We start from the raw sequence: 17,459 nt of genomic DNA on the forward strand, positions 1-17,459 counted from the left end.
AAAGAAAAAAAAATTTTCTTATTTATTTTACCTTTTATTTTTTATTTTTACACTGTTTAAAAAAAACAATGTGTCACTTTTATTCCTATTACAAGGAATGTAAACATTCCTTGTAAACGAAAAAAGCATGACAGGACCTCTTAAATATGAGATGTGGAGTCAAAAAGACCTCACATCTCATATTTACACTAAAATGCAATAAAAAATAAAATAAAATTGTCATTCAAAAAAAAAAAATGGCCCTTTAAGAGCTGCAATAGTATGGAGACGGGTGGGGGCCATCTTCCCCTCACTCGTCTCCATACCCAGCTAGTGAAAGCATCTGATTGCCTCCGCCGCTGCCGACGGCTCTGGTAAGCGGCGGAGGGCACCGGAGCATGGCGGGGGGGCCTCTCTCCCGCCACCAATAAAAGTGATCTTGTGGCAGATACGCCGCAGAAACCACTTGTATCTTGTAGCGGACCGCCCGCTGAAGAAGAGGATACCGGGGTTATGGCAGCTAGCTGCTGCCATAACAACGATATCCTCCTTCAAACAGCCATCGTAAAACTGCGGCGGGCAGTCCGTAAGTGGTTAAAGCCGAACCCTAGGCAAACAGCTGAGTACACAGATTAAATATATATTTTAGGGCAGATTTACCTACCAAAGAATTTTAGATTTTTTTTTTTCCATTCTGCTCTGATAGTTATACAAAACTGTCCCACAGTCCTAAGTAGTAGGGGAGGGGACCTGTTTTTTTCATCAGCAGTTTCGTTTTCTATACAAGTCTCCTCCCCATCCTTTGACTGGACAGTGAAAGGAGAAGCAGCGGACTGATGAGCTCATCTCTCTGTCACTCTGCTCTCTCATCCTATCAACATGTACCTTGCACTGAAACACACCTCATTGGCTCCTTGTACTGCTCCTTCCACCTCCTGTCTGAGATCTGCTGTAGAGGACTACAAGAGGCTGATACCAAGTCAAATACATGTACCTACAAAGCATTAAAAAATAAATTTATTGATGTTTTTGTGATAACAGGGATACATTCATATGTTAAAACAGGAAATTACTGCGCTTGCACAATAAATAAACAGTAAGTTATTAAAATATGTGAACAGCAGCTCTAATGTGAGATACACACAAATAACAAATTACAAACCAAAGGAGCTGCGCACACATTCATGTGTGTCTTTTATATTTGCCTGGAGTTCAGATTTAATAAACAAAAAATACCTGTTAAGTGAGAAATGTGACAAACCACACAAATCCCCCTCTCTCGTTCAGGATCAGTTCACACTGCTGCGATGCGAGAACCCGTGCAAATCCAGTGTGGGTTCCCACATCACATACAACTCACAGGCAGTTCACACTGCCCTATGCGAACCGCTGCGGGTGTCAATACAAAGTTAATGACACCCCAAGATGGGTTCACATCTCACAGTGCGAACTGTCAATTCATACAGGATTTTGGATCGCGTTGGGTGTGAACACCCAAGCGATCCGATTCTGGTGCGGACCAAAAAAGGGTTCTGCACAACTTTGGTCCGAATGTGATGCGACATCAGCCATGCAATCTGTATGGCTGAATTTGCATCGCACAGACATAGCATGTGATCTGCACAGCAGTGTGGTGTGAATCACATGCCATGTCTGACATCGCAGCAGTGTGAACCCAGCCTCAAAGGACAATTTTACACACCATTTCCACTCCTTTGTAAATTTTATGCACAGAACAGAGAAAGTAAACTTATGCCCCGTACACACGATCGGAAATTCCGCCAGCAAAAGTCCGATGAGAGCTCTTGGTCGGAAAATGCGATCGTGTGTATGTTCCATCTGACTTTTGCTGTCTAAACTTTCGGCAAGCAAAAGATTGAGAGCATGTTCTCAATTTAACGGTCGGAAAAAGTTCAGATCGGAAATTCCGATCGTCTGTACAAATTCCGACACGCAAAATTCCTACGCATGCTCGGAAACAATTTGATGCATGCTCGGAAGCACTTCATTTTCTCTGCTTGTCGTAGTGTTGTACTTCACCGATGGTCGAAAGTTCAGAGAACTTCTGTGTGACCGTGTGTATGCAAGCCAAACTTGAGCGGAATTCCGTCGGAAAAACCATCCAAGTTTTTTCCAACGGAAAATCCGCTCGTGTGTACAGGGCATAACAGTTTTCGTACTCTAGGCACATACTTCCTTAAATGTAACAGGAAACTTTGATAAAGCACTAGTAGCCATAATATATGTCTGTTGGAACCTATTGGAAACCTGCTTGAGATTTGAAGCAGTACAGCCACCTGCTCTCCAATGATACAGTTAAAAAAGTTGATTTAGGCTTTAAATATTTAGCCTTTTAGTGAATTAACGCTTTGTGGCAATATGTACTATATAGTTCTGACTTAGATTTATAAGCATTGATTTTTTTTTCCCTTTTTGCAGCTTGCTAAGAAATATGGCTCAGTGTACAGCCTACAGATAGGAGCACAGAAGATTGTTGTGCTGTGCGGCTATGAAACGGTGAAAAACGCCCTGGTCAACTATGCCGAGGAGTTTTCTGGAAGACCCTATGTGCCAGTTTTTGTGGACATGGCCAAGGAACATGGTATATGTGTGTGTATGTGTGTATATATATATATATATATATATATATATATATATATATATATATATATATATATATAATTTTTTTAATGTGTTTTCTTTTATGGAGAACTATAGCACAAATGCACAGGTGTACACAGATTTTAACTGCTTCAGCCCCAGAAGATTTTACCCCTTTCCTGACCAGAGCACTTTTTGCGATTCAGCACTGCGTCGCTTTAACTGACAATTGCGCGGTCGTGCGACGTTGCACCTAAACAAAATCGACGTCCTTTTTTTCCCACAAATAGAGCTTTCTCTTGGTGGTATTTGATCACCTCTGCGGTTTTTATTTTTTGCGCTATAAACAAAAAAAGAGCGCCAATTTTGAAAAAAACGCAATATTTTTTACTTTTTGCTATAATAAATATCCCCCAAAAATATATAAAAAAACAAATTTTTTTCCTCAGTTTAGCCTGATATGTATTCTTCTACAAATTTTTTGGTAAAAGAAATCGCAATAAGCGTATATTTATTGGTTTGCACAAAAGTTAAAGCGTCTACAAAATAGGGGATAGTTTTATGGCATTTCTATTAATTTCTTTTTTACTTGTAATGGCGGCGATCTGCAATTTTTATGGGGACTGCAACATTATGGCAAACAAATTGGACACTTTTAACACATTTTTGGGACCAGTGACAATTATACAGCGATCAGTGCTATAAAAATGCATTGATTACTGTAAAAATGTCACTGGCAGGGAAGGGGTTAACCACTAGGGGGCGATCAAGGGGTTAATTGTGTTCCCTCTCTGTGTTCTAACTGAAGGGGGGAGGGGACTGTCTAGGCGAGATGACAGATCGCTGTTCATACTTTGTATGAACAGACAATCAGTCACTTCTCCCCTCAGAAAACCGGAAACTGTGTTTACACACACAGATCCCGGTTCTCAAAGTGTCAGCAGCGATCACGGGAGCCCAGAGGTGATCGCAACCACCAGGCACTCGCATCGGCTCCAGGGGCGAGCAGCGGCGCGTGCGCCGCCGGCCCCTAGTGGCCACGGGGCGAAGCGACGTTACATAATATTGTTTCACCTAGCCATGCCATTCTGCCACAGTGAAACTGTGGTGGCTGGTCAGCAAGTGGTTAAAGTGGTTGTAAACTCCAATCTTTGACTTGTACCTATAGGTAAACCTATAATAAGGCTTACCTATAAGGTACTGTAAATATCTTCTTATGCCTTGTACACACGACTGGTTTTACCTTCAGAATAAACTCTGAAGGTTTTTCCGACGGAATTCCGCTCAAGCTGTCTTGCATACACACGGTCACACCAAATTCTGACTGTCCAGAACGCGGTGACGTACAACACGTACGACGGGACTAGAAAAAGGAAGTTCAATAGCCAGTAGCCAATAGCTTTCGTCTCGTACTTGCTTCAGAGCATGCGTCGTTTTTGGTCCGTCGGAACAGCATACAGACGATCGGTTTTCCCGATAGGAATTGGTTCCGTCGGAAATATTTAGAACATGTTCCTTTTCTAGGTCCTTCAGAATTTTCGAAAAAAAAGTCCGATGAGGCCCACATACGATCAGACTAGACGATGAAAAGCTTCCATCTGACTCTGACTTTTTCTGTTGGACATTCCGCTTGTGTGTACGCCGCATAAGCATGCACTGTTTAGGAGATATTTACTATATATGCAGCCAGTGACATCATCGGCGTATGCACTCTGAAGGAACGGCCACCCGGACCATTACATCAGAATCCTGTGCCATAGACATAGAAGATAGAAGAGGACTCGTTTTTAGGTACGTTTCACATAATAGGCTAGTATGCAATGCATACTAGCACATTAAGGCTTTACCTTGCAGGTCAGATAAAAAAAAAAAAGTCACCCAGCGGTTTACTACCGCTTTAAGGTGAGTTGACAAGGTTTCAGATCAAAAAGACCCTCCGTTTTTATAGTGCAGTTCTGGTGGTGTGATAAGACATCCTAGAATGACAATTACCTAAATACCTTACATAAAAACCCTAAAAGGCTGCTGCAGTCAGAAGTCCATATACCCCACAGTTGCTTTAAGGTGGGAACAGATCCATTCTTTAATTTGGGCAGGAATTCAAATTCAAATTTTTACAAGGTAAAGCACATAAAAATACATAGATATAAGCAATTAACAATCAGAAGGCAGGACCACAGATTAGAGTAAACTGAGTAGTTTGCTGGACAGTTTAAAGCCCAACTGAAGCTTTGTTTTGGTTTTATTATTATAATGGGGCAAAAATATACCTTTTTTTTATTATATTATTGTGTTGCAGCAAAGGCTAAGATGCTCTGTGCTGACAGCATGTTGGAGATAAAGTACAGCATAGCTCCCAACTGTCCCTGATTTCGAGGGACTGTCCCTCATTCCTCCTCATTTGTCCCTCATTTTGGTCTGATCTGTATAGATGTATAAAAAATGCACTTTTTATCTATCAAAAATTGTTTTACAGTGCTAAACCTTTCATCTGATTTCGAAATTGCTGCATTTGCAAATTCCAAAAGCCAATATAAAGGAAGAGAAGTGGTAAAAAAGCACTTTTGGGTTTAACCAATCTTTTGTTTTTTGGACAATTCTCCTTTAAGGAGGCATGGCAAGGGGTGTGTCCTATGCCTGCATACGTTTGCTGATAGGTGTCCCTCATTCGCATCTCTAAAAGTTGGGAGGTATGAGTACAGTAAAAAAAAGAAGACAGCCTAGCTGCCTTGTAGTAATAATCAAAGCTCAAGATGGGCCTTAGGCTCGATTCACACCTATGCATGTTGCTTTTGAGCATTTTTGGAGTTTTTTTTTTTCATGCTTGCCACGTTTTTGAGCAGCGTTTTTGTAGCGTTTTTGCCGCGTTTTGCATTTTGCGTTTTTTTTTTTTTTTTTTTTACAGTTTTTTTTTTTGACTGTATACAGTCAAAAAAAAAAAAAACAGCAAAAACACATCAAAAACGCATCAAAAATGCTGCAAAAACGGTGCACTTGCGTTTTTGATGCTTGTCCATTGAATTCCATTACATGCAAAACGCTGCTTTTTGCATGAAAAAAAGTCCCCGACCCTTTCCAAAAACGCAGAAATACAAAAAGGCATTGATGTGAACATGTTCTATAGGAACCCATGTTAAAAAATTCCCATGCATGTCTGCAAAATGCAAAATGCATCAAAAAACGCGCTAGTGTGAATGGAGCCTAAAAGTGGAAGTAAACTCATATTTTGCACTTGTACCTACAGGTAAGCCTTTAATAAAGCTTACCTGTAGGTACCGTGAATATCTCCTAAACCTGCACTGTTTAGGAGATATTTACATTGCATGCAGCCGGTGATGTCTCCGGGGCATGCACATTGAAGGGACAGCATACCTTCCCCGTCCCTTCAGAGCCCCATGCCGTGGTCAGTAACTCCCATGCTCATGCACAGGAGTGACGTCATCTCGGAGTGGCCAATCAGACAGCTGCAGCAAGCAAACCCAAAAGGAAGACTGGGTGAAGATGGAAGCCCTCTCAGCGGTGACAGTGCATTGTTGGAGGGCTTCGTTCTAAGGTATATATTTCATAATATGCTAGTATGCAATGCATACTAGCACATTATGACTTCACCTTGCAGGGTTTAGGAAACAAAAATGATGCGGTTTACTACTGCTTTAAGCAGCTCAGTTGTTGTAAATATACATGTGTTGCAACTACGTTATTTTTATGTGTTCCCACACATAGGTGTGCGCAGCCTATCGCCTTAGGGTGTGCACCCCAAAACTCAAACACACGTGCCTTTCTCTGCAGCCTCAGCTGCACGGGGCAGTGAAGGAATGGGAAGAACTTTGTGCTGAGCGGCTTCCTGTTCATTCACAAACTGAAGCATAGTAAACATAGTTTACTATGCTTTGATTATGAATGGTCACAGTGAGCGAGTGTGTTCCTTTAGAAAAGGAAAGGGCTGGTAAATTGCATATTTACTAGCCCCTCCCCCTGCTCTCTATCCTGAAACGTCTCCCTACAGCAGTCGGGGGGGGGGGGGGAGCCAGCGGGACTGCAAGGTCAACAAGAGGGTAGTAGGGGAAGTCACCACCGTACGTAGCGATTAGGGTACACCTGGCACACCCCATGCGCACGCCTATGTTCCCACATCAAGCAAAATTTAAAATAATAAATAAAATGAAGCGCAATCCCTAATTACCACCTAATTATCCAGTACAGTATATGCATATATCTTGAAAACATATATTTTGACTTAATATCGAATGAACAATTACATTTTAAAAATTCCATGTTGCTATCTATTAAGCGTCCCATTACCATATATCTTCTGTGTATATTATTCACTGTGCCACCAATATTTCTCTTGACTGTGCCAATGATATTATTATTCATCACCGCTGTCATGCTCCTCTACCATCCAAACAAACTGCTTACTTTGACCCAATTTGCAGTAAGGTCTCAGTCCCGGTTCACATAGGTGCAATACGGGAACACTGTGAATCCACTGCAGGTTCCCGCATCGCACCTGGCTCGCAAGGCATTTCATACTGTCATATGTGAACTGCTGGGAGTGTCAATACAATGTTAATGACAACCCAATTTCAGTTTGCATATCGCACTGTAAACTGACAGTTCGGACATGAATCGGATCGGAACCGATCTGAACTGATCCTGGTGCGGACCAAAAAAAGGGTCCTGTGTGAGTTTGGTCCGAATGCGATGCGAATTCTGTATAGCTGAAATCGCATCGCACAGACATCGCATGTGGTTCTCACTGCAGTGTGGTGCAAATCACATGCGATCTTGCACAGCGCACCAATGTGAACTGGCACTTAATCCGTCTTGCCCTTTATATAGGACCACTGTACACTGTACCACTGTACCCTGCTATACCAGTTATAGAACTATCACAGGTCCATCCATGTCCACCAGACACAAACTGAACAGGCATGGATAAAAAAAAAACTGCCATCTGTTCCATTCGACTCCAATTCAGCAGGGAATCTGCTCATGGATCTCCTACTGATCTGGGTGTACAGACTCCATGTGAAAGAACCTTTAGCCCCGGTTCACACAGAGGCGGCACGACTTGCAGGTCACCTCACCGAGGCGACCTTCACACAACTTCCACGGCGACTTGCAAAACGACTTCTGTATAGAAGTCTATGCAAGTCGCCTCAAGTCGCCCCCAAAGTAGTACAGGAACCTTTTTCTAAGTCGGAGCGACTTGCGTCGCTCCTATTAGAACGGTTCCATTGTACAGAACGGGAGGCGACTTGTCAGGCGGCTAGGTCACCTGACAAGTCGCCCCTGTGTGAACCGGCACTGAGACTGATAAAATGTATGTGTTACTTTATTGTTTTCTATAGGTCTTATATTTTCTAATGGTGATAACTGGAAAGCTATGAGACGTTTCACTCTTTCTACACTGCGAGATTTCGGGATGGGGAAGAGAACAATAGAAGATAGGATCACTGAAGAGTGTCAAAGTTTGATAAAAGTTTTAAAATCCTACAAAGGTCAGTAGTAGAGTAGTGTAGTTGGCAGTTCTGGGGGTGCACTTGTCTTGTTCTGATTTGCATTTATTACTAAACTATGTATTCTTAAAAAAGAATAAAAATGTCCCCACCCCCTCATAACATCTATACTGACTAACCTCTGTAAAAAAAAGATGTACTGTATATACTTCCATACAAAAGAGTCCCGATATGTATATACAACCCCTGGCAAAAATGATGGAATCACCAGTCCCTGAGGATGTTCCTTCAGTTGTTTATTGTTGTAGAAAAAAAGCAGATCACAGACATGGCCAAAAACTAAAGGCATTTCAAATGGCAAATTTCTGGCTTTAAGAAACACTAAAAGAAATCAAGAAAAATAATTGTGGTGGCCAGTAACAGTTAGATTTATAGAACAAGCACAGGGAATAAATTATGGAATCACTCAATTCTGAGGAAAACATTATGGAATCACCCTGTAAATTTTCATTACAAACACTAACACCTGCATCAGATTAAATCTGCTTGTTAGTATGTAGGTAAAGAGGGTAAATCATCACGCAGTGTTGCACAAGATGTGGTTGTTCACAGTCGGCTGTGTCTAAAACATGGACCAAATACAAACAACATGGGAAGGTGGTTAAAGGCAAGCATACTGGTAGACCAAGGAAGACATCAAAGCGTCAAGACAGAAAACTTAAAGCAATATGCCTTGAAAACAGAAAATGTACAACAAAACAAATGAGGAACAAATGGGAGGAAACTGTCAACATCTGTGACCGAACTGCAAGAAACCGCCTAAAGAAAGGCCCAAAATGCAGCATGTAATGCTTAAAATGGAGGGCATACATGACAGTGGGAACAGTGGGGGGAAGGTAGAGTTAAAATGGAGCCGAGGGGGAGGGACAGGATAGGGTGGGGTACTATTTAAGAGGGTTGACCTGGGAGGGGTTAACAGAAGGTTGGAGGAAAGTTGAACATGGCAGAGGTAGAGAGGATAATGGCGCAGTTTAGAGCGGAGGCTGAGGTTAGGGGCACGGCATGGCTGCAGGCTGCGATCGGGGCGGCAATGGAGAGAACTGAACAGCAAATGTCACTGGGAGAGGGGAGCGGCGTCAGAGCACGGAGGTCCCGTCCGCCTGAGCGTTTCTCCCCAGAGCGGGCGGTGGGCGGAAGATTAAGAAGGAGCGGTGAAGAAGAGCAGGGATGCCCTCCGGCGAAGAAGAAGCAAGGCGGCAGGAGCGGAGGAGCTGTCACATCCCCGGCGTCGCATGGCGGGGAGAGACAGCGCAGCGGGACTGACAGGAGGAGAAGAGCGGTGAGCGCGAGCCCCGCCCCCCGGATAACGGCGGAGGGCGCAGATGCGGTGGAAAGAGATGCGGCTGTCCCTGGGCTGTCTAATCCGGCAGGGGACAGCAGGAAGGATGCTAAAAAAGCCAGAGGTAGAGGAGGAAGGAGGGATGGAGGAGTGGAGGCATACAGGGCTGCGGTATCCTGCACCGGCCCTGCTACTGCTGTCCACAAGGCTTCCAGGAAGGATACCAGCAACAGGGAAGAAAGTGCAGAGATGACGGCGGCAGCCTCAGTTACCAGGCCAGGCGGGCTTTCGGAGGTGGAAGAAGCAGAGGAAGATCCAGGAGATCGAGAGGAGGTGTCGGAATCGGAGGAGGAGGCGGCCCCCCCCCCTTCCAGGAGAACGGACGAGGAGGAGAGCAGACGGTCGGCTGATGGGGCAACACCTGTGCAGCCCGGTAAGTCACCACATCTGGGGTTAGCTGGGAGAAGCAGTGTAGTACAAAACACAAACAGGCCCGAGAGCAACATAAGGGGGGCGGCCTCACAAGCGGGGGGCTCAGGCTTATTGGGATTTTTGGAGGGTATAAAAGATTTGGTGAAAAAGTTTGAGGTGGGAGAGCGCATGGCAGGAGGCCCGGCAGCGGCGTGGGTACCGCCAGCAGGGGGTAGCATTAATGCGGCAGGAGTGGGGACGCCCGCAGCGACGGTTGCGGTTACCGCCCCAGAGTCTGCAGGGAGTGAAGCTGCGCAGGGGAAGGAAAAGCTACAGAGACGACAGATAGGCAGGATATAACTAGGCTGGCTGATGCAGCGCGCTGCGAAGTGTATGTGTGTTACGAGGGGCCTTTAGGAGCACATTTAAAACAGGAAGTACGGGACAATTTGTGGAAAGGTGAGTACGTGGAAATATTTTCACTATTACCTTTGGGAAAAATTTAACTTGGATAGGGTTAAGCCAGACAGTTCCAAGAAGGACGATGAGGAGAAGAGGAGGTATCGGCTGATACCAAGGACGTTTGCAAACTGGCTGCAAGCGTTTGCTATCATGGCAAGCGTGATTGGGGAGAAACATCCGGAACACTGTTCAGCATTATTTTGCTATCAAGATGCGATAGGGGAGGCCTACAGAGTATATGGCGGCACGGGCTGGCTGAGATACGACGAGCAGTTCAGGCAGAGGAGAGCGATACGGCCAGAGCTGCGTTGGGACCACAAGGACATTAGCTTGTGGATGCGCCTGATGACGAATACGCGGGCTCCGAACCAGTTTTTTCAGGGGGGAGCCGGTGGACCATCTGCCCTGGGATACTCGGCTGGAAATAAAAAGGGGGTGTGTTGGCAATACAATTCCGGAGCCTGTAAATTTGGTGCGACATGTAAGTATAAGCACGAGTGCTCAGGCTGCGGGGGAACGCATCCAGCATCTAGATGCTTTAAGCAAGGAAAAGGCAGATTTGGGGACGTTGGGAACAAAAGGGAGGACTCCGGTGATAGTGGAAAGGATGCGCCCGTTTCTCGGTAAGTATCCGGATAGGCAAGCTGCGAGGTTGTTGGACGAGGTTTTCACGGGGGGGTTTAGGATACCGTGCAGGTTACTTATAGTGCCCAAAGTGCCAAATAATTTACGGTCCGCATTGCAACATCCGGAGGTGGTTTCTGAAAAGCTGGCAAAGGAGGTTGCAATGGGGAGAATGGGAGGTCCTTTTCGTTGTGCACCAATAGCTGACTTAGTGGTGTCACCGCTTGGTGTGGTGCCCAAGAAAGAAAACAATAAGTTCCGGCTCATTCACCACCTGTCTTTCCCAAAGGGTGGATCGGTGAATGATGCCATTGATCCGGAAGCATGCTCGGTGACTTATACGTCATTTGATGCCGCTGTGGGTTGGGTGAGGCGTTATGGCAAAGGAGCGTTGATGGCAAAAGCCGACGTCGAATCGGCTTTTCGATTATTGCCGGTACACCCGGACAGCTTCAGATTGCTGGGGTGTCATTGGAAAGGGGAATTTTATGTGGACAAATGCTTGCCAATGGGTTGTTCAATATCATGTGCGATATTTGAACAATTCAGCTCTTTTTTGGAATGGGTGGTGCGGGACATATCGGGTGTGAATTCAATCATTCACTACCTTGACGATTTTTTATGCATAGGGCCGGCATCATCTAGAATCTGTTCGGTGTTATTGGCGACACTGCAACATATCGCTGACAGATTCGGCATTCCATTGGCAAACGAAAAGACGGAGGGACCTTGCAAGGTCATCACGTTCCTAGGCATTGTCATTGATTCTGAGGCCATGGAATGTAGGTTGCCGGAAGACAAATTGGAAGACTTAAAAAAAGAGATTGCGGGGTTACTTGGCTTAAAGAAAGTGCAGCTGAGGGCACTGCAATCGGTCCTAGGTAAGCTAAATTTTGCCTGCCGCATACTACCTATGGGGAGAGTGTTCAGCCGCCGGCTGGCGGCTAGCACAGGTGGGGTGAAATCACCGAGACACTTTGTGCGATTGGTAAAGTCGCACAGAGATGATCTAAGGGTATGGCATACGTTTCTGGAATCTTTCAACGGAAGGGCGATGTGGATGGCGGGCCCGGTAAGTAATTTTGATATTGAATTATTCACCGATGCGGCAGGGTCCACGGGTTTTGGGGCATTTTTTCGAGGGCGGTGGAGTGCAGGTCCTTGGCCTCAATCATGGATAGAGGAGGGTTTTACCAAAAATTTGGTACTATTGGAACTGTTTCCAGTAGTAGTGGCGGTAGAGCTATGGGGCACTTCCTTCAGGGATCTGAAGGTGCGCTTTCACGGGGATAATTTGGGGGTGGTACAGGTTATCAATAGGGTGACGGCTTCGTCTCCGCCAGTAATCAAATTGTTGCAACATTTAGTGTTAAGATGTTTGCAATTGAATGTGTACATTCATGCCGTACATTTGCCAGGGGTTGAGAATGTGGTCGCTGATGCGTTATCTCGCTTCCAGTGGGACAGGTTCCGAGAGTTGGCGCCGGAAGCGGAGCAACAAGGGGTACCTTGTCCCGATTGGCTGTGGGAGATTCCGTTGGTGTCATCGCAGGATGGATCAAACAGTCGGTAAGTGGGTCCACTTGGGCGGCGTACTCAAAAGTGTGGAAAGAGTGGACGGGATTTCTTCAGGTCTTAGGGGAAGAGCCGTCTGAAAACAATTTGCGTTTGTTGCTACTATATTACGTGGCAAGAAAAATGGAGGAAGGGGCGTCAGTGGCGGTGATAAACATGCAGTTAGCAGGGTTAGCGTTCTTGTTTAAGTTGCAGGGTCAGCGGGATGTCACGAAAGATTTTTGGGTGCGTCAAGCGCTTAAAGGGTATAGAAAAAATAGAATCGTAAAGGATGCGAGAAGACCTGTGACGTTTTCTATTCTGGGGAGAATTGTGAAGAAGTTGAGGGAGGTATGCTCTTCAGAGTATGAGGTAGAGTTGTTTAAGGCGGCTTTTGTAATGGCTTTTTTTGGGGCATTCAGGATTGGCGAGCTGGTCAGTCCGGCTAAAAAAGTTCAGGGTGGTTTGGGTTGGCAAGAGGTTCAGGTTGAGAGGGGAGGTTTGACAGTGGTGGTCAAACGATCAAAAACTGATCAAGTAGGAAAAGGCAGGGTAGTGAGGGTTTACCCGATTCAGGGATCTTTCCTGTGCCCGGTGAGCACGGTTGGGCAGTACTTACAAGTACGGCCAGGGGTACAGGGTCCTTTATTGATTCACCAGGACGGTAGTTTTTTATCTAAGTTCCAGTTCATCACAATTTTTAGAAGGTGCCTAGAAGGGGTGGGATTACAAGGAAAAGAATTTTCATCACACTCTTTTAGGATTGGGGCGGCTACTGAAGCAGCTAGATTGGGTTTGGACGTGGAGGCGGTAAAACGCATTGGAAGGTGGGAATCTCACAGGTTTCGGTCTTACATTAGGCCTCATTTGGTGGTATAAGGGAAAGGAAGCTATGGTTAAAGGAGGATAATTAAGTAATAGTAATGGAAGTTGTTATTGCGGGATAGTGTTTTAGTATAGTCTTCTTGTCTTTTTCTAATTACAGGTGCGGCGCCAGGAATGGTCTGGATTATGGGCCATTCTTATGTATGTTGGGGGGCAAGAAGAGGGGATGCTCGTAGGGATGGTAGGCAGTTAGGTTTTGACAAACGGGAGGTTTATATTAAGTGGTTGGGAGTACCTGGAATGCTGTGGAGTAGATTACTTCCTGAAGTTAAAAAGCATGCCCTGCGGGAGGGACCACCGGATGTGTTAATTTTGCATTTAGGTGGTAATGATTTAAGTATCAGATCCATGGTGGACATTTCGCGCGATATAAAAGGAGATGTGTGGCGTTTAATGGAATTATTCCCAAAAACTATAGTTCTATGGTCGGATATGGTGGCTAGGACATCATGGAGAATGGCCAGGTCAGTGGAAGGTGTGAATCGGGCCAGAAAAAAGATAAATAGGGACATAAGCAAATTTATGGTACGCAATGGGTGTTTAGCAATCAGACATCCAGAACTAGAATTTGAAACGTGGAGATATCTGAGAGTTGATTGGGTTCATCTTAATGATGTGGGGTTAGATTTGTGGATGTTAGGTTTGCAGGATGGAATACAACGAGCCATAAGGGTGTGGAGGGGCATCCAAGAGTAAGGTATTACTCGTGGGATGCAGTGGCGGGCGTTGGTCTGTAAAAAAGAAGGAAGATGGAAAAAGTAAGTGGGTGGATCTAACGGTGTTATAGATCCGGAGGTCTTTTGGTTCCCGGTTAACGGAGGTTAACCGGGAAGTGATAATGGGGCACTGCGGGAATTGTTAGTCTCTGAGCCAGTTTGTCGGCTTGAGGCATAGTTTGAGATAGTTTTGATAAGTACCGCAGTGCTGAGTGGGTGATGAACAGCAGAAGGATTTCAAGTGATAGCGCAGACCAACGCTCTTTAGTTTAAAAATGTTCTCAGGGAAGAAAAGATGTTTTTATTGTTAGATTGTTTTGATAAAAGAGTTTTATAAGAAAGTTAAAATATATATTATTTTAATAAAGTAGGCTGCTACGGCCTTTTTTACTCCAAGTTGGTGTGTTTGATTTATTGGGAGTAGAACGGTAAGAAGGGATTAATATAACTGTACAACATATGTTATCCATCAGTCAAGAAAGGCCCAAAATGCAGCATGTAATGCTTAAAATGGAGGGCATACATGACAGTGGGAACAGTGGGGGGAAGGTAGAGTTAAAATGGAGCCGAGGGGGAGGGACAGGATAGGGTGGGGTACTATTTAAGAGGGTTGACCTGGGAGGGGTTAACAGAAGGTTGGAGGAAAGTTCCCGCCCACCCGCCCCTTTTTTAGTGGTATTAGAATCATGGTTGATATAAAGGAAGTTGATGTTATTTCTCAACAGGTGGTGAGGATTAAATAGTCGTGGCAGTGGCGGGCGTTGGTCTGTAAAAAAGAAGGAAGATGGAAAAAGTAAGTGGGTGGATCTAACGGTGTTATAGATCCGGAGGTCTTTTGGTTCCCGGTTAACGGAGGTTAACCGGGAAGTGATAATGGGGCACTGCGGGAATTGTTAGTCTCTGAGCCAGTTTGTCGGCTTGAGGCATAGTTTGAGATAGTTTTGATAAGTACCGCAGTGCTGAGTGGGTGATGAACAGCAGAAGGATTTCAAGTGATAGCGCAGACCAACGCTCTTTAGTTTAAAAATGTTCTCAGGGAAGAAAAGATGTTTTTATTGTTAGATTGTTTTGATAAAAGAGTTTTATAAGAAAGTTAAAATATATATTATTTTAATAAAGTAGGCTGCTACGGCCTTTTTTACTCCAAGTTGGTGTGTTTGATTTATTGGGAGTAGAACGGTAAGAAGGGATTAATATAACTGTACAACATATGTTATCCATCAGTCAAGGAAATGGGATTTACATACAGAAAAGCTAAAAGAAAGCCATCTCTAACACCTAAACACAAAAAAACAAGGTTACAATGGGCTAAGGAAAGGCAATCGTGGACTGTGGATGATTGGATGAAAGTCATATTCAGTGGTGAATCTCGAGTCTGCATTGGGCAAGGTGATGATGCTGGAACTTTTGTTTGGTGCCGTTCCAATGAGATTTATGCAGACGACTGTCTGAAGAAAACATGCAAATTTCCACAGTCAATTATGATATGGGGCTGCATGTCAGGTAAAGGCACTGGGGAGATGGCTGTCATTAAATCTTCAATAAATGCACAGGTTTACATTGAAATTTTGGACACTTTTCTTATCCCATCTATTGAAAGGATGTTTGGGGATGATGAAATCATTTATCAAGATGATAATGCATCTTGCCATAGAGCAAAAACTGTGAAAAAATTCCTTGAAGAAAGACACATAAGGTCAATGTCATGGCCTGCAAACAGTCCGGGTCTCAATCTAATTGAAAATCTGTGGTGGAAGTTAAAGAAAATGGTCCATGACAAGGCTCCAACCTGCAAAGATGATTTGGCAACAGCAATCAGAGAAGGCTGGAGCCAGATTGATGAAGAGTACTGTTTATCACTCATTAAGTCAATGCCTCAGAGACGGCAAGCAGTTATAAAAGCCAGAGGTGGTGCAACAAAGTAGTGATGTGTTGGAGTGTTATTTTGTTTGTTTGTTTTTCATGATTCCATAATTTTTTCCACAGAGTTGAGTGATTCCATAATTTATTCCCTGTGTTTGTTCTATAAATCTAACTGTTACTGGCCACCACAATATTTTTCTTAATTTCTTTTAGTGTTTCTTAAAGCCAGAAAGTTGCCGTTTGAAATGCCTTTAGTTTTTGGCCATGTCTGTGATCTGCTTTTTTTCTACAACAATAAACAACTGAAGGAACATCCTCAGGGACTGGTGATTCCATAATTTTTGCCAGGGGTTGTGTATACAAAGAAGGAGGATGCCCAAGGGACTTTGTGAGACACAAATCACAAGGTAAAAAATATACACAATTTTTTTTTGAACATTTAAACACTTTTAACACATACAATTAAAAATAATTCTGGTAGACATAAGTACATATACATATGCATGGGTTTCTATAGTTACATAAATCAAGGTATAACTGACAGTCCAAGGTGTAAATGTATATATGATACATTTCTCTACGTGTTTCATGAGACAATGCTCACTTCCTCAGGAGATACATATATAAACATCTGAAATTAGAGACAGGGTTGTTAAGAATCGGAGTAAAAAGGGAAGGGGGGGGAAGAGAGAGGGGAGGGAAAAGGGGAGGAAAAAGGAGAGGAGGGGGAAAAATGGGGGGGGGGATAGGCAAAGAAGGGAGAGGGAAAACCAAAACTTACAATTGTGTTTATTAGTCCTAACGAACTTCCAAAAACAGGGTAAACAGGTACACAGTCCCAGGATTTTCCAAGAGGTATGAACACCAGACACCAAACGAGCTCACACCTGACTGTAGTGATAACTGAAAACTCCCCACCCAGCGTCACAAGGGTGGAAAACACCACAATGTTATGCAATCCCACAGGCAGTGAAAAAATTGTGAACGATTATTACGCACACATCCTTGGAGGGTGAAGGCATTCACTTGGGTTTGGTTCTGCTTATTTTCTTCACTTTTTTTTATTGAACTTCCATTGAATTTTATTGAATGTTCATGCATTCATGAATTTTTAGTGTTATTGATTTTAGCACGTGTTTTTTTCACTATTTATTTTGTTGATGGACTTTATATTTTGCAAGTTGTATGCATTATACTAGTTCAATGACTTCATTGTCACATTAGTTGGGTTAACACTTAGTCATTGCACGGTATTATTCCTTCACACGTGTTTATATCATGACCGCTGCACTATTATTTATTTTTGACATATTTACATTATATGTCTAGTGAATTCCAGCTGCTATCTACAATCTCAGAGCGCAGTTTTCCATCTTCCTTTTATTTTCTTTATTGTTTGGGTATTTTTTTTGTTTTTATTATTTCACGGTATTTTACCACCACTATCTGCACATTAATAGGGCAATATTACTTTCATGATGGGTTTTTCAGCTGGGATTCACTCACCAAAGGGTCATTTGATGGCCACCAATTTCACTCTATTTCTTGATAATAGACACTTAC

General features: G+C 43.8%; 1 protein-coding gene across 1 annotated transcript in view; it reads left to right on the forward strand.

Annotated features, from left to right (window-relative positions):
- The window catches only part of LOC141139275 (cytochrome P450 2K4-like), a 68,950-nt gene that overhangs the window by 12,497 nt on the left and 38,994 nt on the right, over window positions 1-17,459 (forward strand). Inside the window, exons 3-4 of the mRNA XM_073625231.1 lie at window positions 2,419-2,581; window positions 7,935-8,084. Of these exons, the coding sequence (XP_073481332.1) occupies window positions 2,419-2,581; window positions 7,935-8,084 (313 nt within the window). The remainder of the gene's footprint in view (window positions 1-2,418; window positions 2,582-7,934; window positions 8,085-17,459) is intronic.

Source organism: Aquarana catesbeiana, linkage group LG04 (assembly GCF_042186555.1).
Source record: "Aquarana catesbeiana isolate 2022-GZ linkage group LG04, ASM4218655v1, whole genome shotgun sequence".
NCBI classification, from domain to species: domain Eukaryota; kingdom Metazoa; phylum Chordata; class Amphibia; order Anura; family Ranidae; genus Aquarana; species Aquarana catesbeiana.